Below are 26,260 nucleotides of genomic sequence, written 5' to 3' on the forward strand. Positions count from 1 at the left end.
AAATTATTGATTTCAATAATTCTGAAATGTTTTCAATAAAACTATGCAATAATTTTTCTCATTCGTTATGAAACTATTTCTTTCATTAAGGTGTTTTTCAGCATTTTCGTAAATTATATAATTGTGTATGCCTTTTGGATGCCGACTACCCCTTCCTCTCTGAAGTTTTAAAATTCTTTGTAATATTTAAAAAAAAACTGTTTTAATGTTTAGCAGAAAATTTCTCTAGATCGTCCGCGTGCCTAGAAAAACAGATTTGAGGGCCTGTGGGGTCATCAGTTTAAGACTCCTTCTGTTTAGATACTATAGCATACAGATTATTATACAATAATTAATCATGATATACATTTTTATGAGTGTGAGAATCCAAACATTATCCCGTTAAAATTGATAAACATTTGTTTTGTTTGCACGTCACTGGTTATTTTAAAAACTAATGATTGATCAGTGCTTACGATACAGAAGCTTGAGTACTGCCGAGATCGAATTTGAATATAACGTGAGCATCAGATAGCGTTATAGAAACGAAGTCTCCTCTTCCGGACTCTTTCTGGCTATTATAAAGTAGAGTACCTTCAGTCGCCCGGCTTAGAAACCATATCTCGATCTCGAAAGCGTGGATGACGTCAGATAGAGTCGGAAATTCCAAATAAGATCCTCCACTGAAGTCGGGAATAATCAGTTCTCTGGAATTCAATGTACCTGACGGAGATACGCGAAATGACATCGATAATCGGAATGTTATTCGAAGATGTGCATAGATTTTTCATGTAGTAATCGGAAAGAAAAATAATTTGTCCTATTATTTTCTGCAATAAGTCAAGCCGTAATCGAATTTAGTGTATACCAGGTGTCCCAAAATCGACGGAAAAATGAGTAGAAAAAACTAGCATACCTCTGACGACATAAATACAGTAAGGATCACACATATATATATACAGGGTGGTCATAAAATGACTTTGCCGATATACGAGCCACTATTATAGAATATACCGCTATATGTTATTATAATGAATTTTTGTTAAATTAAGTGCTATTTGAAGGCTTAAAACTTGAAATTTCTTGTGAGTGTATGCCAGGTGGGTCGCAATAAATTCTTCAAAGAGAAATTCATTGCGACCCACCCTAAGCCTTTTGCGGCATCTCCAAAGGTCGATCCTGCGATTGGATTGCCTTTCCAGAGTATACATAAGGAGTCCGACCAACACTGCTGTAGTGAAGTTTGCTATGTACAGGGGATTATTTTTATATGATTTATAGACTGAACACACACTAAATGTTTAGCTTGTGTTTCAAATTTATTAACAACTGATTTAAGTTAAGCATCAATTAATGGAATGCTATAGATTTGCTAATTGATGCCGTTTACTAATTGATGCCAAGTACCGAGCATTTAGCTTTCGTCGTCTTCGTCATGGTTTCTTTAAATCCCAGAGATGTTGATCAGTCAATCTTGCCATTGACTGACCCCCCCCCCCCCCACCATTATGGACTGCCCTTTGGACGCGTGCTGTTGATACGTCGGACGTTTTGACGCCGGAAAATCGGCCGGATCATTGCAACCGTTAATTATTCTGTGGTTCGATAGATATGTTGCTATCGAAACTAAGAAGGCTTGGGAAATAGCAACAAGTGCCGAGGGACAGTGTGTACACCGATAATAATTTCTTGTAGATCGTTTCCGAACATACAGAACATGAGGGCGATTCTGCAGGTGTTGTTCGTACAATAAAAACTTTAAAACGAAGAGCTGTCAATGCTCAAAAACTTTCAAGTCAAATTCGCACCGTTGCTCTGCAAAAGTTATCGGTGGCCGCACGTACTCTCATTCAAAGTAATTCTGCAACAGACAAGATCACGCAACTTGAACGTCGAGTTACAAGTTCAGCCAACCAATCACGCTTCCATCATGATACCAGAAGATTATCAAAACTACGAGCGTCTACCAGATAGCTTCTAAGAATTCTTGATGGCTGATTCCGTTGAAGGCGATTGCAATCGAATTTCAATATATATGCTATAACTATTGGATGTGTAATACTGATCATGTGATTTATTTATTTATATGAATGATTAACGATTCTAATGATCCTGCCGATTTTCTGACGTCCAAACGTCTGTACCTCAACCTTTTTGAGCCCACCCTACATTTTCGATAACTTCACGCCTTTGTACATCTCGAGTAAAAAAGCGTGTTTTTATCGACTCACACAAAAAATTCTCAAGGGTACATTGTATCAAATACATGACAAGCAAAAGAATAGTGTTTGCACTTCTTCCGATGTAGCATTATGTCAAAACACTGGACAGGTTAGCGCATAACCTTTGCGGGGGTGCGAAAACCTGCTACTGGAGCTTTGTTAACACACCACAACATTGCAATGAGCAACCTATTGGGTCTGGTAAATTGTAATTTTCAAACTGAATGAATCCTATGATTTCGAATGTTATTCCTTAATATAACATTTTTTCTTAAATACCCAGTAACCGGCAAAATTATTGCATACATATTACAATTACTAAAAATTAAAGATTTAAATATCAAAATTAATCATTATTGTACACATTTATTTGAATAATAATCATCATTAAAATATTATTGTGTTTAAAATGTAAAACTTCTGAACAGCTATTCAACTGGTTAGTGTGGACATATATAGGCTGTCAAAAATATGACTAGCCTATTTTAAAAGTGGAATCCAAAAAAACGTTTGATGATAGAAATGCATCGTTTGTTGAATTTTTTATTAGAAAAACGGTAAGTTTCGTATTATACACGATTTCAAAGTTACTTACAAATTTCACGCAGAGATGGCGTAACATAAAACTGTGTTTCGAGTACCTGTGATTGATATACCCACGACAGAATTGGAACGAAATTAAATCATCCTTACAAAAAAAATTTATCAGCAAATGTGTTGTTGCGAGCAAAATATTCTAGCAATAATAGTTATCCTAACAAGAAAACAGTGGAAGATATCCAATCAGAAATATCACAATTTCCTGCATTCAGGGTACCCCATCGAGGGGTTAGTGCACCAACCTCGACCGTGGTGCGACAAAAATCATCAAATGACATTTGTAGCGCTTACTTCAGAAATCCCATAGCTGCCAAAAAAAATTGGAATTGAATTAATATTGATTTCTTGTAGCTGATTGACGTTGCTTTTGGTGTAGAAACCAACTGACAAAATGTTTTGTATGCTCCCATTTTGCGTCCCTGAAATATTTGTTTAGCTCACAAACCCCACAAGCGACATCACTCAGCACCTCCTAAAGATAGGCCTGCGCACGGGTTGCCAAGTTCATCTGTTACGTCATTAAGACTACCTATCAAGTTTGCCACATTTTGAACCACAGCATCCTATTTCGTTTCTTCTTACTTTGGCGTAGAATCTTCCTGATTAGCTCACAAATACCACATGGTTATTCGATATGGGTATAGAAATCGCCAATTCTGAGACCTATCATTTTTTTTTCCGCACAACGGTAATATTGGCACGAGCGGGGAATTTTTTCCCCTGAATATTCTGAGGGGAAAATGAACTACTTGCTGACGTTACGAGCAGCGTGCGGAGGCCTTCTAGGAGGTGCTGCATTTTCAAATATTGAAAAAAATGGCTAGTGAACAGCAATCAGACGTGAAAACTCTGAAAAAAAAAGGTGTCGTTAATTCAGGCACACATACAAACATAACATAATATGCAAAGCACGAGTCTGGGGCAAAGAATACAACATTCTTACAAAGGTAAGACAATCACTTAGAAAATTTATCACTCAACAAAATCTATTCTAAATGTTCCGCCAAGTGTTTAAAACTTGGCACCTAAGAACTTTTGAGCGAAAGTTCTAATAATTTCTACTCAATGCGTGGAAAGAAAAAAGACACTGGATAAGTATCTTTGAAAAGTGCCGGCCATGCTCAAACAAGGAAACCATCAACCATAAACGAAACGTCAGGAATGAGCATTCGAAAGGAAAAAAGAACCCCATTCAAAATATCTACTTATAGGAACACTTTGTCTAAAGCCGTAGTTTACCTAGAAAAGTGAAAGCCAAGACGTTCATTAATGGCTTGACTCCGTCAGACCAGACACGACCCAGGCTCTGTCCCTCCCGGGATATAAGCCCTTTACCCGTGTGGGTTGGATCGTGCTGGGGAGTAATGGCTTGACTAGGTCAACATTTGATTTGAGAAAGACCACTCGTCCTCCTGAACCGCAAATTACGAAAGTCTAATCTACTGGAAAAATTCAATGTTATTAAAAAAGTCAGCCTTGTTGATTTTCTTAACTGAACTTATTAATGCCATGAAAATGGTAAAACACACAGTGTTGTAAGTTTATTTTACTTCAGAAATCCCACAACTGCAGAAGGCTGCAAATGTTTTTTACCTCTTTTCCCTGAACCTTAATGAATATAGGGTTTCATTTTATCTATAGAATCGTCCTTCACATTCAGGAGTTTTTTCGTAAAAAAATATTTGCTTTTAATTAACATAAAAGGTTTTTCTTGAATATCTGAAAATTTGGAAATTTGCACTCATGGGGTTTCTTAATAAAGTGTTCCATTTACGTTTATTTATTTTTTTTTTTACTTTCTCTGAAATTTTCAATGAGGATGTGAATATCTGTCGTGTCAGGTTCGGTTTGTACATTGTTATGCATGTATGTTTAAGTAGTCTCCTCAACACCAGCAGGGTCGTAACTAGGATTTTTGTGATGTTGGGAGAGGGAAACGTGACACTTCACTTTCTTTCTTTAAAGCGAGCACGATTCAAGTCTATCGCCATGGGCAATTTACTTATCCCAGTGAGTTGTGCCGGAAGTGTGAGTGTGCGTACCTAACAGTCTGATTGCGTATGTAGTGTGGTGTCTGATTTTTCGTGCTGCCATTTATATTTCAGAAGGGAAGTGAGTGAAGTGTAATGATGGAGTATTTGTACCGCTATACCAGGTTGTAGGCCTGTTGATCTCTCTGTGGCGAGACTTTTTAACGGGGAGATCAGCTCGCATTCACGCCTCGAAGTTGGGAAGCACAGAAAACCAACTTCAGCCGACCACCACTGGGGAGACGGTGAGGTAAAATGACTTCATTGCCCGACCACTGCAAAATTCGATGATTACCCTTCCTGAATTTTACCGGCTGAGCAATTGCCCCCTCTTCGCTTCCCTCTAATTAATTCCCTCCCCGCGATCACGGAAAGCAGCTTGCATAAGTTTGGATGTTATTTTCAGTAAGTGTATATGAGTTATTTATATTTATTGATTTATACCGTATTTTCACATTTCCGGCTGAGAGTTTTACACGGGTTTCTGCGAATTTTGTTCTGAGACTATACCATGTTGCTGCTGCAAAAGGTGGTTATTTGGCGTAAATTGTGTTTTTTTCTAGACTGCGGTGTCATCTATTGCAAAAATTAATATTTAATTCTGAAACTTTGTCCGACTTAAAATATATTGTTTTTACAAGCACATCGCAGCATACGGTGAGTTTCTATTGCGCATCCCGTTGTTTTCTGTCAGATTTGGGACACCCTTTTCTACTTTTACGAATTGTTTAGTGACTGAAATTTTACCTGCTTCGCATTTGCTACTCAACTGCCCGGTAGGACAATTGCAGGCGTATTTCTCGTTATCAAGCGTATGACATATAGAACCTTCAGGACATGGGCTATTCAGGCATGGATCTTGTACGACGTCGCAGTTTTCACCTGCAAGATATAGTGAAGAGGAAAAAAAAAATTCATTTCCCTATGTAAGTGTTATATACAGTTCATACCATTTGTGGACAATGCTATTATTCAGATATTGATAGCATTATACAAATATATGATACCACGTATCATGACCCCAAAAATGTATACCACGGACAATGCTGTCATTCAGGTATTGTTATCACTTTCGCTAAGTACGGAACAAATGAATATCATAACAGGGGAAAATTCGTTCATAGTTATCAGAACTTCGGTTTATGTTATTAAATTTTCCGTCGAAAGATTTTTTTCTTTCTGCATATCATAAAGGTTGAACGGTATTCATTTCCCCCCTGAAGTTATAGTTATCATATCAATCTTCAAAACTATGTAGGAGGTCAGAAGGCTCCCTTATCGACAAATACGTACACAGTTTGCAATGTGCTAATCGAGCCGTACTAGCCGCTATGACCCCATGCAGTAATAGTGCTTCTTTTGCTTCTTTCACTTCATGTATAAGGTATAAGAAAGTTCCTGGACAGCGAAGAAACGTGAAGAAGAAATCACAAACTCATTAAATAATTTACAATTACGTACAGACAACAACATATAAGAATAGCTTACCTGAGAATCCAGGCTGACACGTGCAAGTGTATTCCGTGTCTGATACATGTTCACATATTCCGTTGTTGAGACAAGGCACTTTGCTACAAGCACTTGTACCGCATTCTCCTACATTAAAAAAATTCAGTTTTAAATTGTATTTATTCAACTCGATGCATCGACGCCTATATTTCAATACATTAAAACTATTACGATTAATGCCTGGGAGGACGGACGTACTTTGACAGTTCGAATGATACAAGATGCCTATGTTCTGACCTCAAGGCCTCTATAAGGCCTCAACTAACAGTAAAGAATTTTTGAAACTTCAGGAAAATCCTAAGTTTTAAGGGATGTGAATTTTTTTCGACGCCCCCTTTAGAGACCGAAAATCTCCATCCACATAGATCGTGGTGAGGAACCACAATGTTCGTAAGAGTTTCACAAGCAGAGCATATTCTTGTAAAAAATCAACGTCTTACTCTTTAGTAAAGAAATAACAATAGAAATGGTTGAGCTGGAGATCTTAGTATAACCAGAGCCACTCTTAGGAGATGTGCGACAGGTGCGGTTGCACTGAGCCCGCGTTGATGGAGGGGCCTCCCACACAAGTCTGACTTTCAAACAATTGATTCTCGATTTTTTCCCTTTCATTAATTTTAGAATTATTTCATTAATTCTAGAATTATTTCTTTCATTATTATTATGGAGTTTTTTCTTTCGTTAAATCTGATTTTTTGTGAATCCTGGAACTATCAATTTTCATCAGGAGGAGTTCTTCAGAAATGAGGACTGGAATTGTCAGTTCTAGATGACAATTCCTGTCTGCAGACTGTCTGCTCTATACATCAGTTCTAGAAATCGACATTTTCACCGATTCTGGAATTTTTTCTTTCGTCAATTCTGAATTTTTACCAAATTTGCATTTAATTTATGTGTATATATATTTTTTATGGATATTTTCAGCATTCTTGTACATTCTCATAAGTGAAACGTGGGTTGTTAGAACCAAAATGAACGACCATGCACTTGCGAAACATATTTTTATCATAATTCTAAAATCATTTCATTCAGTAATTATGAAATAATTTCTCATAAATTCTGAAATTATACTCTTTTGAAAAAAAAAAAAACACGAAGCACCTTTAAAATATAAACCGACCTTCTCAAAATTTTGCACATAAATTTCTTTATACCAAGTATGCGAATGATTAAATTTTCAAGGCCAATGAATGTTAACTTCGGTCATAGCGCGCGTTTCTACTGGGAAACTGGTATTGCATAAAACAGGTGACAATCGCGGACGGTTTATCTTTTCTCGTCGTCGGCGTTGCAGTTCCCTGAAGACACAACCAGCAATGCCGTTAGGACGTTGTCGAAGACCTCATAGCCAATTAGATGACTTCAAACATGATCGCATAGTCGGGATGCGTGAAGCTGGCTGGTCATATCGAGCAATAAGCCGCCACCTGCACCGTATGGGCGGAGATACGGGGTGGGGGTGGGGGCATTGCACCCCCCATCCCCAGCGTCAAAGGTGGAGTCGACTGATCTAATGTATATATCTATTGACATCATCATCGTGCCCCCCCCCCAGACTTCTAAGTCTATCTCCGCCTATGGTGCAATGGCGCTAACATCAATGGTTGCTGCAAGAAACTCATCAGCAGAATGAAGTGCTGTGGAAGGTCAAGATGCACGAATGTGAAGCAAGATCGGATGATTGTGCGACAGGACCGAATTTCCCCAACGACAACATTGTCCGCTATTCAATGTGCTACAACCTCTTCCGCGAATGAGAGCAGATCTCCCCGTTAAAAAGTCTCGCCACAGAGAGCAACAGGCCTGCAACAATACAATTATTCAATCATTATCATCAACTTCACCCATAGTTAGAAAAAATTGGTGGCATATGGCAACACTACACATAACAAGCATTACACAGAAACAAACTTCACGCCGGGTTCACTACACATACACACACATTCCAACATGTACCAATTCGTTAGAAGTTCCGCAGAGGATTATGGACGAAGTGAATGTCTGGTTCAGCAGCAGTATCTTCAATACTACCCATGCAAGAAACTTCCACAATCTCACAACGTTTGACGCGGGGTTACGCACACAGTGGCTTTTAAGATTACTGCCTTTAACCCCGCAACATCGGCAGAATCGTCTAAGAGTGGCTCTAGTCGTTGCCGATCATCATGGCTGCCAGCAGACTGCCATCACATAGTGTTTAGCGATGAATCCCGCTTCAGTCTTGGAGAAGATGATCATCGGACCCGCGTATAGAGGTGCCGGGGCCAGCTGTCCCAATCAGCCCTTTTTTTTACAGAGGCATACAACCATTACCCCTAGTGTGATGGTGTGGGGTGCTATCTCTTACGACAGCAGGCCATCTCTAGTTGAATACTAATACTCTAGTACGCATCTCTCCTGCGTACAACTTTAACAGTTCAACGATATGATGATGACGTTCTGGGGTTACGCTTCATGACATGCCATCCTGGGGCAAATTTCCAAGAAGATAATGCCAGGCCAAATACGGTTCGCATATCTATCGACTGCCTCCATGCTGTTGATACTCATCCTTAGCCAGCACGGCCACATGACCTTCCGCCAATCAAACATGTTAATGGGACATGATAAGCTGCGAGATTCGTGCATCCCAAAATGTGCAAATCTGGAGCAACAATTTGATGAAGGCCTTTCAGCACGTATCGCAAGGTGAGATTAGGAATCTTCATCACTTTTTACATCAACGTATACAAGCATGCATAACCACAAATTGGGGGCTACCAATTACCGATTTTAACTTTCAGTGTGCAATTGCTAGCCATCGACGGGTCTTACGGCTTTGAATTTTTAATCATCTCGTTAGCTGTGTGTGTGTGTATGAGCCCCGCACACATTTTATTTCAATAAAAACCGTCATTTTCTTCATGGTGCTTTGTTTTCTTTTTACAAAAGAGTGTATTTGTTTCGTTAGTTCTGAAAATTTTCTTCTCATTATTTCTGAAATTAATTCTTTCACTAGTTCTGAAATGTTTTCTAAAGGTAATCTTGAAATTACTTCTTTCATGGTCTCTGAAATACATGTCTTCATTTAGGTTTTTTTTCACAGCAGTTCTATGAATTCTGTAAGTTTGTCAGACTATTCGTCAGTGGGCAACTGCAAATAGCTTTCAAGGCAACACGTGGCCCACGGGCCATGCGATGAAGACCCCTCTGCAATAGCATATTAGGTGATACTTGTATATGAGAAAATTCATCAAAAAATCGCCTATCATATTTTTAGATTACGTTAATCGCAAAATGTCAACTTATATAGTCGTTCATTGATTAAACTTTAACTCTGCCTGTCCTCCCATATAATTAATTGCCATTACTATCATGCTAGAAATAAATTAATGAATGAATGGAGCAAATCATGGTACTGTAAACCACAGTCTTTTGTATTACACCCACTGAGAGAGTAAGAAAAAAGAAAACTTCATCGTAAGAGACACTCGGGAACAAAAGCAATCAATTAATGGCGTTGAAGAGCGATATCTTCACCAAGAGCACCAAGATTAGGTGCTCGGGCTATTGTACTCTCTCTACGTGGCTTTTTATCATTTATATCCAATAGGAACCCTCTTCACATAATAAATAACAGGTGTCTGTGCTCGTGAAAAATGGTCCGCGGTCTTACTGATATTGTGTCCTCTAATGATGTCTTTGGACGAAGGATAGCTCAGATCAATTTCTTTCTTGCCGATCTTCAATTTTCTTATGCAGCCGACCATCCCAGTCTTGACGACGGTGTTCTCGAATATGCTAAAAATAAATGAAAATAAAATTAATTAATAGGTCTTTAACGCATTTTTTTTATTCCTGTAATATTCACCATAAATCAATTGATGAAAGAACAAGCGTATAAATAGTAATTTTTCTTCTGAAAAACGGGATCATATTCGATGGTAACAGGAGATTTTATCTTCTATGAACAAAATGAATGTGTGTTGAGGGGGGGGGGAGGGTATCAATAAACTGGTTAATTAATTAGGTTTGAAAACTTAATCCTTTAAGAGAAAAGGATCTTTTTTTTTAGTTCGATGTATATGTTAGAGGTAAATATGATACATCTAGATAATAACCGGTTATGCATAATTGCCAAGCACTTTTTGGTAAGGCTCTGTAAGTTTATCACTTTTACCAGCGATTATGTATAGGTATAGTATCCAAGCCTCGCTGGTAAATTTTAGTAAGTAGTAAAGAATTATCACTTTTACTTGCCTTATGCAAAGTATCCAAGTGTCACTGGTAAATTTAATAAGTACTAAAGAATTATCACTTTTACTGGCGATTATTTATAGTATATAAGTGTCACTGGTAAATTTAATAATCAAAGTAAAGAATTATCACTTTTACCTGCATAGATTATGCATAGTATCTAAGAGTCACTGGTAAATTTAGTAATTACTAAAAAATTATCACATTTACCGGTGATTATGCATAATACCCTAGGTGTGGTTCTTGATAACATCACTCTCTGAGGTGTGTCTTTCAAGTATAAGGGTCAGTCGGAGAGTTGCCCATTAATCTTTAATTTTCTTTGTTTTAAAAATAAACTTAAAATGCGAAATGTAAAACTATATTCCACCGTGGAGGCTCTGGTCAGAAGGTGGGTAAGTGGTAATATTTTGAGTGGCAAATAATAGCTTTTTGTTTTATATGAAAATTATGTTCTCATTAATTTGATTTAAATCGTCCATTCGATTAACTATTTTGAGTTTGGTAATAGTAGCGAATGCTTGAGTTTACATTGCGCACACAACGGTGTAGATGTTTTTGATGCATATTGTTTACTTAATTTTAAATGTTTGTGACACGGCCCTCGAAAAAGGCGATAAATTTCAAGTATCTATCAAATTTACCAACGACGCTTGGGTATTATGCATATTCGCCGGTAAAAGTGAAAATTTATCAAATTTACTAAAACGATTGGTAAGCATACATATTAACCGATTATTATGTATAACAACCGATTAATCACATTCACCGTAACATATAAAAACAGAATTCAAATAAGTTAAGACATTGGAGGGCTTGAAAAAAAAAGACCCGTAAAAATAGTGAACTGGGATGCTATAAATACGTTTTTTGGTTTTTGGATGGATTCCAAATTTCCAGTTGGAGGATTTAGTGGAATTTTCACTTTGCGTGGATTGAATTCATATCTATAAAAAAATGGGGAGTAGTAACATTGTGTAATTTTGTAATGCTGTCGCGTAACTTTATTATTTAAACTTGCAAGGATGCTGTGAGGTAAACCGACCATAAGAAAATTTGTCTGAAGTGATTGGAATTTTTGGAAACAAAAACGGAAGATGCTTGGGACGACATTTTTTAGGCTCAAGGATTTTCATCTTGTTTTTCTATGTTATAGTTTTGAAACTCTGATTTTTTTCTTCTCTCTCTTGGAACAGCTACAGAAAATAAATACTACGAGAGATGGATTTTTGGTCTTGACCATAAATCAATCGATGAAAGAATAAGTGTATAAACAGTAATTTTTATTTTGAAAAATGGGATCAAATTCGATGGTAACAGGAGATTTTATCTTCTAAGAATGAAATTGACATGGATGTGTGTTCAGGATACTGGAGAGAAGGAAAAAAAAATCAACAAACTGGCTGATTAATAAAGTTTAAAAAAAACTTCTAATTTTAAGATAAAGGGATTTTTTAGTTTGATATATGTAAAAAAAATTTAATTAATTTAATGCATTTCAAGGACTTGAAAAACAATGTAAAAATTGGGAATTTTCTTCCACTGGGATGTTATAAATACTTTTTTTTGGTTTTTGGATGGATTCCAAATTTCCAATTAAAGGATTTAGAGAAATTTTCACTTTGTGTAGATTGAATTTATATCTACCAAAAACTAAGAGTGGTAACATTATATGTATTTGAGTATGCTGTTGCATAACTTTATTATCTGAGCTTGCACGGATACTGTGAGGTAAACTGACTGTAAGAAAATTTGTCTCTAGTGATTGGAATTTTCGAGAACAAAATCGAAAGATATTTGAATGATTTTTTTTAATGCTCTGGGAATTTAATATTGTTTTCTCGTTATAGTTTTGATACTTCACGAATATTTTTTCTCGCTCTTGGAACAATTACAGAAAATAAATATTATGGGAGGTGAATTTTCGGGCTTGATCATAAATCAATCGATGAACGAACAAGTGTATCAATAGTAATTTTTCTTTTGAAAAACGGGATCAAATTCGACGGTAACGGGAGATTTTATCTTCTAAGAACAAAGTTAAGATGGATGTGTGTTGAGGATACTGGAGAGAAAGAAAAAAAAAATCAACAAACTGGTTAATTAATTAAGTTCAAAAGCTTCTTATTTTAAGAGAAAGGGATCTTTTTAAGTTCGATGAATATGAAAAAAGAATTTAATTAATTTAAGACATTTTCAAGGATTTGAAAAACAAAGTAAAAATTTTAGTCCATCTCGGGATGCTATAAATAATTTTTTTTTTGGATGGATGGATTTCAAATTTCCAGCTGGAGGATTTAGTGGAATTTTCACTTTGTGTGGATTGAATTCATATCTATAAAAAACAGGGAGTAGTAACAGCGTGTATTTGAGTATGCTGTAGCGTAATTTTATTATACAGACTTGTACTGTGAGGTAAACTGACCATAAGAAACTTTGAAGTGATCGGAATTTTCAAGAACAAAAACGAAAGCCGTTCGGACGTATTTTTTAGGAACAAAGAATTTTATCTTGTTTCTCGGTTATGGTTTACGATTAAATCAAGAATATATTATGTTCCCGCTCTTGAAACAATAACGAAATTAAATGAAATGAGAAGTGAATTTTTTATTCAATCTTGTGTGGCCGAAGCTTATGCAAGGGAATGTGGTGATGAAGTTTGACAGAGCAGACGCTTGATATTACAAAAGATATCGAAAACTGTTGTACAATCAATAATGTTTAATGAGAGGTTGTTCCAATCGGTATTGTTCGAGGAAAGAAACTAAATTTGAAACAATCCGTGGATGCTAAGATTGGTTTAAATTTTTGGGAATGGTTAATTCTATTGGAAAAGTATGCAGCTGAAGTTGAAAAGGCGCTTGAGTTCAGTAACGGAGACGGAGGATGACCAACAGTTTAAAATGAAGCGGGCTGATTTATTTTGAATAGATTCTGATTTGTCTATATTGGAGAGAGTATGGCATCCCAGATTCTCAGATGAAGAGAAAGAACCAGTTTGCAACGAATTAAAGTGTATTTTAGGAAAAAAGTTGTGGCAAATATGAGATGAATAATTATATTAATAGTCTTATTCAAATCATACAAATCATCTTCACCCCAGGTTTCAGTGACAATTGTGAATTTGAGTAATTTTAGTTGAAAAACGGGTATTTTTATTAATAAAAGGTCGGGTAAAGACTCTTAGAAACTACCAAGATAGTAATATTTACAAGGTTTTCGAATAACCCGAAAATTCACCTCTCATCTTGACGATGGTCCAGAAAACGTGATCGGCTAAGCAATTTTGAATAAAATTGAAAGTTTCAAAAAATCGAATGGAATGCTTTATTCACGAAAAGGTCTTTTCGCGTTCTCTTGAAGTGGTCCTTCCGGGACTTAATTCATTCTGGATTGAAGTATACCGTCTGGCTTACGAGACCAGACAATGCGACAAGGTCGACGGGGTGTACAGAAGAACCAAGCGTGCTCTTGGGCACGGAACTTAAGCTATAAGGAGAGACTTGATTTTTTTTCAAAATGTTTACATTGGAAGAGTGCAGATGTCGGGGGGGGGGGAAGTATGATTGAAGTGTTTGAAATTTTCAACGGGATGCATAGAATGAACCATGAGTTATTAATACACCGTCAATCTACTGCTTCGATTAGGAGTACGCAAGTACTGTTTAGTGAGGGACAATTCCAGGTTGTGGTGTCACGGGGAGTTTTCTCTAATAGGGTTGTGAATGAAGGGAATAACTTACCTCCGGGTACGTGAATTCTAACACAATTGACACGTTTAAAAAGAAATACGATAAAAATTTTCGGGTAAATTGAAAAGCTATCCATACTTAGATTAGACAAGCATAACTTGTTATGGGCAGTATATACATTTTTCATAATTATTGGCTGTTTATTGCTCTTGTTGGGTTGCTGTATTTTTGATATACTAGTTTAGATATGTATTTGATGTATCTGAGGCCCACAAGTTATTTGGATTGTTTCTTTAATCTTCTTCCTAGAAGCATACTTCTACGACCAGTGGTTCACCAGCAATTTGCGGTGCAAGATGTTATCTGTGCACCCTGAGCATGAAACATAAATTTTTTTCTCTCTAATTTTTCATAGAATTCGTACTCTTTATTCAAGAAAAGGGAGTGGTAGCCCAGGTCGATAAGATGCTCGCCTAAAGTACCAAAGAATGTTTAGAGTTGTCGCGAGTTCGATACCCGGTTCGTCATTGTCAGAAAACTTTCCTGACACAGGAGTACAACTGAAACGGCGACATGACCGCAGAAAAAATTGCTACCGCAGGGAGTCCCCCATCGTCGAGGGTTTAGCGCACCAATCTCTCGATGCGTGTAAAAAACAAGCCTGCCGTTTGGAATCGGCAATAAAATGATGGTCCCGGTTTAATTAGCCCTCGTGTGCAGAAAATGACCGTGGTGCGACAAAAAAAATGATCAAATGATTATTCAGGAAAAAAGTTTTTTAATTTAATAAAATAACAATAATTCATAAAATTAAAAAAATGTTTTTGTCAAACTCCTCTTGTTAGGTTAATCTCATGTCTTATTAGAAATTCGTAAATGAAGAATCATGATGAACGAGTCATGCGTGGCATAGGGGTATATATAGGCAAGTATTACGTCAGCATCGAGGGGGAGGGACAGGGTTTCGGATTTGCTGACTTTTTATGACAAAGTGGGGGGGGGGGGTTGAAGGTTGCTTACGTCATCAACCACCCCTTTTTGAAGATATGAAATATTCTAAGCTGCTGACGGGGGGGGGGGGGGTCAAAAATGGATGAAAATCTGCTTACGTAATACTTGAATGGCCCCATAGTAAATTCAGGGCTTCTTTCAAGTCGAACCCAACTCCGATCTATTGCCACGGGCAATATAATATCGAATGAGTGCACTCAAGTCTCTCTGTGCGTATGGTAGTGTTGTGTGTGTGAATTTCGGTGATTCGATTAATTTTTGAAACTATGAGTGAAGTGTGAGAATCAAATATTTGTACCGATGTAAGCCGGTTGTTGTCTGTGTGCGAGATATCTCAATGTGTTGATCGGCTCGTATTCGCGTTTCGAAGCTGCGAACCCAAGAAAACCAACGATAGACCAACACACACACACACATTCCCTATATATAATAATCTCTAATTCTAGTAGTTTGGAGAAAATTCCATAAAAAAATTTGGAGCATAAACGACAGAAAATATGTCGTTAAATCCGAAGTCACTCTGTTTCATTGACGTTATAAGCCAGGTTCATTGACAGAACTCTCAATGGGAAGGAACCATCAGTGACCATCAATCATTGACGTTATAGTCAAGGTGTTGTTATAGTGAAGTTTGACTTATTAAAAAAACAGAAATGTTCGTTTTTTGTGTGATGTAGTAAAAAGTATTTTGAGACAATGTTGTACCAGGCAGCAAAAAAAGAAATCATACAAAAGACTTTTGCGCCACTCGTAAATGTTAGTTTCATTTGTATATTGCGTTTAACCATAATGAACCTCCAATTGTTCCCTTAGCAGCAAATTGCATTACAAGTGGCAAATATATTCAGGGAATGCAAAAAACTTGCATGATTTTATGAATAACCGGGTAAAACATTTCTTGTGTCAATTTTACTTCACGCTTTAAATTCACGTAAATTCACAGAAACATTTTGTTTCAAGGATATCATAAAATTTAAATTTTTAGACATTGTATAAGAATTAAATTAATTAGTTTGCCTAATAATTAAGAATTTTTTCATTTCCTGAAAAAAAATCTTACTTGTAAGTGAATTTTAGATCAAATCCCAGCAAACCAAGAATATCAAAATTTCATACGTTTACTCTATGCAATTTTCTTCCCCACCTTTGAGGATATACGGTAGATCACCGAAAAATTTGAAAATAAGATTTGAAAAACACCAGTTGATAGTGTCTGTACAATATCCAATAAAATCTTCGTGGTCTTTTGAAAATATTTCCAATTTTTTTTTAAGCTGGTGATTGATTTGAAATTGGAAGGAAAATACATATTTTGACTTAATCAAATTTTGTATTGAAAATTTATTTATGTTTCTGGTAGGTTTTCTCACGTGGCTACATAATCAATCATTAAAGCAACGTAACTATTTCGAAACTGTGAAACCGAATTTAAATTCGATTCGTTATTCTTTTTCGAATCCCAGTTTGAGTTTGAAATTGATTGAAAAGTTCATTAACTGCTATTACCTTGTCAGAAGTACGTTTTTGGCTGTAAATACGGAAAATAAAAAAAAAAATGAGTATCGCATTTTCATCACAAAGTTTTGAAGTTCCGTCAAGCGAAATGTTTCGATATTTTAGTTCAAAGTAATTGGACGATGTTGCACGTGTTTCCGAAGATGAAGAAATATCAGTGATAGAAATATCGGAATATTTTGTTTTTGCGAGAGAGTAAAAAACACTTTTGGCAAATTTTTGTAGAAGAATAATATTTGATATGTGCCACGGATTTTAGTTACTGAAAATATTTTTGACAAATTTTTTGGGGGGATTGAGTAAAAATTAAAGGTATTTAAATTTTTTTCTAATTTCATAGAATTTAAAAAAATATATTTTGCTTTGGGGAAAGAATTTTCAAAATTTTTCAACATATGTTTATAGGGAAATTCTGTTTTGTTGCAAAATTTAATAAAATAAAGACCAAAAAGTATTCTTTTTTTTTTGGAAATTCTGTGAACTTCTCTTATTAGCAATTCGTAAATTGCGAATCATGATAGAATCATGCGTAGTATAGTACAAGCGTGGCCCGTGAGGATAAGAATATGTGGATTGCGAATCCTGTATGTGCTTGGCATTTTACTATTTTATCACAGAATGAGTTGTGCCGGCAAGTTTGAGTGTGTGTATCTAAAAGTCTGAGTGCGCGTGGTTGTGTTTTGCTTAAATTTCCAGTTCTTCCATCTATTTTTGAAACTATAAGTGATGTGTAACGATTGAATATTTGTACCGTTGTAGGCTTGTTGTTGTCTGTGAACGTGAGATCGGTTTGCATTCCCGCCTCGACGTTGGGAACCACAGAAAATCAACTTCAGATGACTACAACTGTGCTGCAAGTGGAGTTCGAACCCTAGTCCCAGAGTCCGTCACTATGACCACTACTACTTAACCGTACATGCACCTCGTACACATTTCTCTTCGGAATTCCTAACGAATCGGCACATGCCGGAAAATGTGTGTTCTCAGTGAATGTGTGGCCTTAACGTATCTATGTAGTAGAGTTGTGCATGTTTCATGTTCAGACGTGCCAACTTTTGGAATCCAGAAATCCGGGGATTCTCCGGAATGAATTGTGTTTACCGCACAGCTGTTGATGGAATACAATAACGATGATACAGGAATTTCGGCAACCAAGGTCATGCCCCTGATAAATGACTGCCGATAAAGACCACGTAAACTAAGTCACGGGTTTGCCAGATGCTTAAATGCGGTCACCAAGACTTTTTTACGGCTGCTCGATGGAAATGATCATGGCTGTCCTCTATGGGTGTTTTCCCTAACGACGACGGCAGTCATTGACGTCACGACAACGTGAAAGCTCGCGTAAAATCTAATTTTCTGCGAAAATCCGAAGAAATTTTGACAAATCCGGAGAGCGGGAGGAAAGATAAAAAATCTCGAGAGTTGGCAGGTCTGCATGTTCATGCTGCCACCTGTCCTCCATTTTCTGAAGTAAAGATGCAAATGCTTGAATTTTCACGTTATGTCAGTATCGTGTTGTAGGTCTGCCTACTCTCTGCGGAGAGACTTTTTTAAATGGGAGACCGGCTCGCGCGAATTTGCACCTCGAAGCTGGAAAACCGCAGAAAACCAACTTCAGCCAACCACCACTGTCAACGGGGTTCGAACCTCAATCCTCAGGACGAGAATCAAACATGATGCCCACACTACCGCACACCGGCTAGATTCCGGGCTGAAGAATAATCCTCACAATCTACTCATTTAAAATCAAAGACTTGGCTGCTGAAACATTACCAATGGAAATCACATAAACGATTAGCACGTTGTAATGGAAACAATAAAAGGCTATTTGCTTCCCTTTAGTGTCCATAATATATAATCGAAGACAATCTGGATAAAATAAAACAGTATCGACACTCCATATCGACGTGAAAATACCCAGTGGACAATCCATTAAATACTTACAATACAATGAAGGCATCGGTATTATCCGATGTTCATCAGATTATTGGGATTTAGTTTCTCCTTTGATGAGTTGTTAGCATTGGAGAATCATATAGAATCATAATCTGCACCTGCTACACACGGATTTGGCAATTTTCCCGGAGAAAGGAATTCCTCCCAGTTTCGGTCTAGAGAAACATGGTTGGATTGCCAGTTCGGAGCTTTAAACGTGCAATGAAGAGGATGCACCGGGAAAGCCATTATGTCAACGACACAGTCTATTTTTTTTTCAAGCTCATAATCCTTGGTGCCTTACTGAGACATCACGGCAAGCCCATTTCCATCGAGTCCTGCCGATTAAAAGCGATGTCTTCTTATACAGTCGTAAGATTGATATTGTTTAGCAATAGGTTTATTTGTAATAGAAGAGTCTTAAAACGGGATTGTTCTAACGCAGGGTTCCCAGGGCTGCCCTTACCAGAAGTTGGGGCCCGGTGCGAAAATAATTGCAGGTCCATCTCACCAATTTCGGGGCATCAAAAATGTTTAGAACCCTCTTTTCTCCGATTATATAAATACTGTATTTCGTGGAGGAAGGGAATCGGCATCCATTATTTCAGAATATGCAGGAATGCTGAGAAATATCCATATAAAAAATTTTAAACACATACTTTAATTTAAATCTTAATAATAATTTAATATGATAATCATAATCTTAAACTAATGAGAGGAAACATTTCTCGAAAATAATGAAAATTTTAGAATTTATAAATTGAAAATAATTGAGATATAATTCTAGCACCAATGGCAAAATTCATAATTCATGGGAGAAATAATTCCAGAATTGATAAAAATTCATAATTGATGAAGGGAACAATTCCAGAGTTGATGAAATTTCAGAATTAACAGAAAATGTGTAATTACAGAATTAATGAAAATTCAGAATAAACGGAAGAAATAATTCCAGAATATTAAAATTCGGAATCAATGAAAGAAATAATTTCATAATTGATGAAAGAAATGATTCCAGGATTAATGAAAGAAATAATTTCATAATTGATGAAAGAAATAATTTTATAATTGATGAAAGAAATAATTTCATAATTGATGAAAGAAATAATTTTATAATTGATAAAATAAATAATTTTATAATTGATGAAAGAAATAATTTCATAATTAATGAAAGAAATGATTCCAGGATTAATGAAAGAAATAATATAAGAATTGGTGAAAGTCCCCAATACAATTTACCGTGAGTTCGGTACCTCACAGAGCATTGGGTCCGGTGCGACCGCACCTGTCGTTCTGGGGGGGGGGGGAATCTAACAAATTCTTGTTAAATATTTCTGACCGACAAACTGTTTATTTTTTGAAATTAGTGAACCAGACCATGGCAATCTTAACAAGTAGGCCGACAGGGCTTGAAGTAGCCAACAGTCTCTTCGATCAAACGGGGGAGGGACGGCAAATTATTGAAAGTTTCCAGTAATTCTGGAATTATTTCTTTCAGATATTCTGGATTCATTTTTTCTCTTAAATTCTGTAAATTCTGGATTCATTTTTTCTCTTAAATTCTGTAAATTCTGGATTCATTTCTTCTCTTAAATTCTGTAAATTCTGGATTCATTTCTTCTTTTAAATTCTGTAAATTCTGGATTCATTTCTTCTTAAATTCTGGATTCATTTCTTCTTAAATTCTGGATTCATTTCTTCTTAAATTCTGGATTCATTTCTTCTTAAATTCTGGATTCATTTCTTCTTAAATTCTGGATTCATTTCTTCTTAAATTCTGGATTCATTTCTTCTTAAATTCTGGATTCATTTCTTCTTAAATTCTGGATTCATTTCATAAATTCTAAAATTATTTCTTTCACAAATGAGGGGGGCGGAACTGAGCTTCGAAAAATCTCTCTTTAGGCGCTTTTTAGTCGACGCCACGGCGGAGCTGCTTGAACGCAGCGTTGTCAACTTTTCGTATGAACAACGTGAAGGGGGGTGGGGGGGGGGGAATAAACTTTCGCCAAGTACTCCGCCAAAAGTGATGTATTGCTTCATCATTCATTATGAGACCAATCACGAGACGCTAAATATCTCCGTCACTCGAGTGAATGTAAGACGTGTTTATATGCTGCCGGTCTGTGAAATATTTCCACAATTCATATAGCTACTGCACATGATCTCAGATTTCTCCCATTTATTCATTTTTTTTTGCCGGTGCACAAATTATTTCTCTTAATCACAATAATTATTATTTTTTGACTTTCCGCAAATTATTTCATATTTACGACATATATATTTGCCGGACCGCGAATTACTTTTCTCACTCATGTATTTTTTTGCTGGTCCATAAATTATTTATTTCTCCAGCTTATTCACTTTTTGCAGACCTTCAAATTATACTATTTGATTATTTTTTCGCCAGTTGGCAAGTTATTTTTCCAGTTTACTTATTTTTTGCCGATCCCAAAATTTTCTCCTATTTATTTATTTTCAACGTCGTTTTATTGCGCGTCAAGATACCGGATAAATCATTTCATTAAGAAATCATTTGTAACGAAAAATCTCGTTATGAAGGAATTCCAGGTTTTTGGCATTGCTCCTATGTAAACTTATCTGAGGGATTAGAAAAGTATTCGTTAAAACGATATTTTTTTTTCTCGCTGCAACGGTATTTGTTTAAACGGGATTCAACGGTATTTCTACTTATTAATTTTCTGTCGGTCCGTATGTTATTTCTCTCATTCCATTGATCCACGAAATTTTTCAACTACTTCCACGGTAAGCACTTTGAAAATTGAAGGTTATTGTTCTAGAGTTTGGCTCCAGACCGACAGTGGAACTCTACGGTGAACAAATTGAAAATTGATAAAGTGGAGTGGGTAAAACCAATACCTTCTGCTCTAGAAGGTATTGGTAAAACCCAGTGCGCAAAAATGAGCAATTTCTTTGATGTAGGTGCAAACCTGCTTGAGAGTTGATTCCTGTTCGTCTGAACGCGATGTATAATATTGCAAATGCTGAAACGCACTTTCAAACCCATTTTTATCTCGTTTCTTCGGGACTCGGCTTAGCAGATTATGGGAAGTGTTTAAAATATTATATATGGAATTTGGAGTGGGTATATGTATATTTAGTGATGCTGTCATCTTTGTAAAGATTGTAAATGAGAAACTCTCTCTGTTTTTAGTGAATTTTGTTGTACATTTATTTTTTAATGTGAGTAAATTTTTTTTCATTTTGCATGGGCCTGTGGAAACGAAAAATATTTCAAAACTACTCAGGAATCTCGTAAATATTGATATAAGGAATTACTGACGAATATGAACATGTCAGAAAGGGCTTGTACGTATAAATTATTCATTCCCTAACGCGGTGATTGAGCAATATCATCGGCTGGAGGCGATGGAATGGATCGGGGGGAGGAGGGCGATAGAAGCTACGGGTATTGCATAAGATCCTATGGGTTGGCTTGCGTTGGGGTGGTGAGTACAAATAATTTCTGAAGAAGGGGCGATTGAACAAAAGTGTTGGGAAACTCAGCTCTTAACATATCCACGTTGTCTGAGGTATACTTGTTGGGGGTGCTGCCATCTACATTCAGATTTTAGAAGAGACGAATCAGGTGATTGAGTGTAAAAATGCATGAGTTTAAACTTGTTTGCTAGCATTAGAGAGCATTTAGTGTTGATATAAAACTCTGTTTTTATAAAAAATATTACAAACTTGTTCAGCTCTCCTGAAAAAAAACTTGTTAGTTAAAAATTTTTTAAGCCGTGACTAAACATAAAAAAATTTGTGTTTAAAATTTCAAAGAGCACGGATGGTAGAATAAATATTATAATAGCCTATACTTAGTTCGAAGAGCAAGGTGTTGATGTGCGAACTAATCATTCACTCAGTGTTAACATATGGTGCTTCGGCTTTCGCATCTAAGAGCAGCATGTACAAATTACAACGATTCCAGAATCGTGTCCTCAGGCGCTTCAATGGAGCACCAGAAATTTTCCGCCTCACAGATCTGCACAAAGATTTGAAGGTGACGTCTATGAAGGTCATAAACAAGAAAGGTCGTGTAACCAACATCTGAGAGAGATCTCGAATTATGATGCTCGCGCGAGTGTCTGAAACATCTAATGCCTAACAACATACTCCACACAAAATATGTCTGTGAGTTTTGAAAAATGTGTGCGCGCTTGCATGTATATATATATATATATTGCTTTTTATTTATTCATATGTTTTTTTGTAAATATTCAAACATTCGATAGTTCTTTCGAGATAGTGTTTAAGACAGTTTCCCGAAAGAAGACATCAAATGTTTGTTAAACTGGTGGATAAGACAGTTTTCCGTAACAAATGTTATTTTCTTTTCTCTTTAATATTATCATTTTATGATTATCATTTTGTGCCATAATTTATACCAATGTAATATTGTGTTACTCCAAGATGAAGGAGAATAGGGCTTTTTTGAGCTCGGTGCTCTGTATAACTTTCAACGGTCACTGTCACATTAAAAGTACTCAGTACCCTGTATGAGTAAATTGGGGGAAATTTCCCCCAGTAAATTACAAAAAATGTAGTTCCTTCCAAAGACGAGGTGAAGAGACTGAAATCTCATGTCTCAAACCCCGGTGGGGGGAAAATACCACGAAATAAAACACAGATACCAGAACAGGTATATAAAAAATCTAGTAAAAATTACTCTAATATGACACGCATTCCGAAGAATGTTCTGAAGAAATTTCATGAACACGTAAAATATATCCGGGAGAAAAAGCCGGATAATAACGAGAAACCTATAATTCTGTAACCCCAGGCGCGAATAACTCAGAAAGATCTTCGGATTTAATCGAAAGTGACAATAAATCTCGATCTTGACACCCGAAAAGGTCGCCCAAGGATAATCCCAACAGCTTCCATCTCCACATCTTAGAAACGGAGGGAAACTTCCAGAACTCTTGAGTGCAAGCTTCTAAAGAAGAGTCTCAGTCTAGTTCTACGGGCCCCTTCAATCAGCCTTCTGGGGAAGAGGAAAAAGATCGGATAAAAATATACTTCAATTAGCGACTGGCACTCCGGTCATCAGGATTGAGACAATTGATAGCGTCAACCACAGTACGGCTCCGAATGTTTTCAAGCAATCATTATACGGTTCTCTCTCCTCTGACTCGGTTGACAGCCATAGCAAAACATGTCAAAACATGTGAAATGTTCCAGTCGTGTTTCGAAGATATAATGAAGATGAGCTCAAAGAAAGAACGACGAGCGGCCATCGACAAGTTTCTGCTCGAAGCTGGTGACATCCTCGTAAAATAACGACAAAACACAAAAACTTCAGGAGTTATCTTCAAACTCCTAATTTTCTTCCTGGAAAAATTCTTTTGAGGTTTTCTTTCCCACACTATCCTGCTTTTATAAAATTTATTTTTATTTCTCCAAAAATTTTGTTACTATCTATAACATCCAGTTTTATTTCAGCAAAAATAAAGAATTACCGTTCAATTCTTGGTGATCAGTGGCGTACCTTCATGAAGAACGACGCTAGTGATTTGGTACTTGCGAGCACGGGGCAAGGGGGCCACTACTATTAATTTTTGTTAATTTTTCCGACACAACCCTGCCTCTTGGTAACGGAAGTAAGTAAGTAGCTTTGCATCAGTCCGAGGTTGTGAGCGGTTCTATCTATCTATCCAGCCAATAACGTTGAAGTGATTCGTCTGGACTAATGACGCTCAAGCTCTAGTTTGACGTCCCACAAAAGCACACGGTTTTTCTTGTCTGTACAGGTTCAGTGGCATAATGCCTGCAGCTTCCCGGGGGAAAAAAAACTTAATTTTAATTAATTAATTTTGAATCATGGGCTTAAATTGTTTTTATGACTCCCAAATTTGAAAAAAAATTCTTTTCTCATACACAACACAAACATGTGCAATTACCGACTTCTAAAATACAGTCCTTTCCTTCATTTGTTTTCTTCATCGGCCTATCTAGGTCCGCCTGTAATTCTATAATCGTCCTTTTTGAGCCGAAGCCATGAAGCTGGGCATGGGGTAAAAATTTGATTCTGGTCTGATGTGATATATTTTTTGTCCTTTCTAGTTAGCAGTGCGGGATGAAAGCGACTGGATCAAGGTTCATGGATCAATGTTACATTCGCATATGTTTGTATGAATTATTCTTGCTATAATATTTTTTTTCCACATGATTCACATGAAAATAATGACGAGGTAGCGTTTCTTGTGCCACACTGGGAAATATTATACAAAATTAGAAAGATATTGAGAACACATTAAGCACATTTTAAACTAGCGCTCTCGCGCAAAATGGCTAGCTGCTCCCACCACGTATACACAATGTACCCAGACATTCCTGAAGAAAGACGTTAACTAGAGATCACACACAAAACAATCCTTGTAATGAGCATACGCTCCACAAGTAGCCGTCTGTGGAACAAGATACTCATGAAATTAAGGATCGTTTACGTGAATTCCAGTATCAAGTTGTAGCCCCAATGGTCAGCTGAAGTTGGCTTTCTGTGGTCTCCTATGAGTGCTAGCCGATCTCCCTGTTAAAAGTCTCGCCACAGAGAGCACCAGACCTACAACGGTACTAATATTCAATCATTACGCTTCACTCAAACTAGCGCACTAAAAATTCACGCACAGCACCAGAAACTCACTCAAACTGTCAAGTACGCATGCACGCTTTCAGCACTTCGGTAGTAAACCGCCCATGGCAGTAGACCAGAGTTACGCTCGGTTTGAAAGAAAGAACGTTATTAAAGTTGTCAAGTAAAGACAAGTGGGGGAATAGAATTTGGTTTATTGTTTCAGTTACGTAGTACCTATGTGCAGGCACCAGTGGACGTGATCCCGTATCATCCAATGAACATTCAATACATTCACTACTTTATTACTTAAGTTGGAATAAATTTCAATATTTGACGACTTTGTAATTAAGAACCCAATCCTTGACCGCTAAATCAAATGATGCGTGTAAACGAGACTTGGATCGTGCATGCAAGTTGTAAACATTCATCCAGAGAATTTCTAATGAACTGGTGCAGGCCGGAAAGTGTTGTGGTACTAAAGTACATATAACGTCCGAGTGATGCTTGTTTCGTGTGTTCGATAAGTACTGCCATCAGTTTTTCATATTGAAAGAACGAAAAAATACACTGAGAAAACAAGAAATAAAAATTTTGCCTCATATAATGTGACACTTGCCTTCCTCTAATTAGATATTTTCGAAATAAATCTAAGATGGCTGATTCACCACACCATTCATAAAATTAATCCCGTTATCAATATCGCACTGCTGAACAAGAATTCGTGTTTCCATTGAAATTTTAATGGATTTAGGGTATATTGGGGATGCTGATTTTGAAACTGTTGTTATGTTTTACCGAATTTGTTGTAATTTTTGAGATAATGCGTACATTCAACAATGTGATTTGTATACTGCTTATGTATTACCATTGAAATTTAATTTTTCCTTTACAAATACAAATACAACGTCACAACAGGCAAAATGCCCAACG

At 36.7% G+C, this 26,260-nt stretch overlaps 1 protein-coding gene across 1 annotated transcript in view; it reads right to left on the reverse strand.

Annotated features, from left to right (window-relative positions):
- Positions 1-26,260, reverse strand: part of LOC149088139 (agrin-like) — a 344,527-nt gene that overhangs the window by 16,570 nt on the left and 301,697 nt on the right. Inside the window, exons 20-23 of the mRNA XM_089244905.1 lie at positions 9,996-10,120; positions 6,320-6,427; positions 5,579-5,713; positions 456-702 (exon numbers count right to left, since the gene is read on the reverse strand). Coding sequence (XP_089101031.1) covers positions 456-702; positions 5,579-5,713; positions 6,320-6,427; positions 9,996-10,120 — 615 coding nt within the window. The remainder of the gene's footprint in view (positions 1-455; positions 703-5,578; positions 5,714-6,319; positions 6,428-9,995; positions 10,121-26,260) is intronic.

This window comes from Pholcus phalangioides, unplaced genomic scaffold (assembly GCF_987345545.1).
Source record: "Pholcus phalangioides strain wild (caught in Gottingen) unplaced genomic scaffold, Ppha-v1.0 ptg000003l_1, whole genome shotgun sequence".
Lineage (NCBI taxonomy): Eukaryota > Metazoa > Arthropoda > Arachnida > Araneae > Pholcidae > Pholcus > Pholcus phalangioides.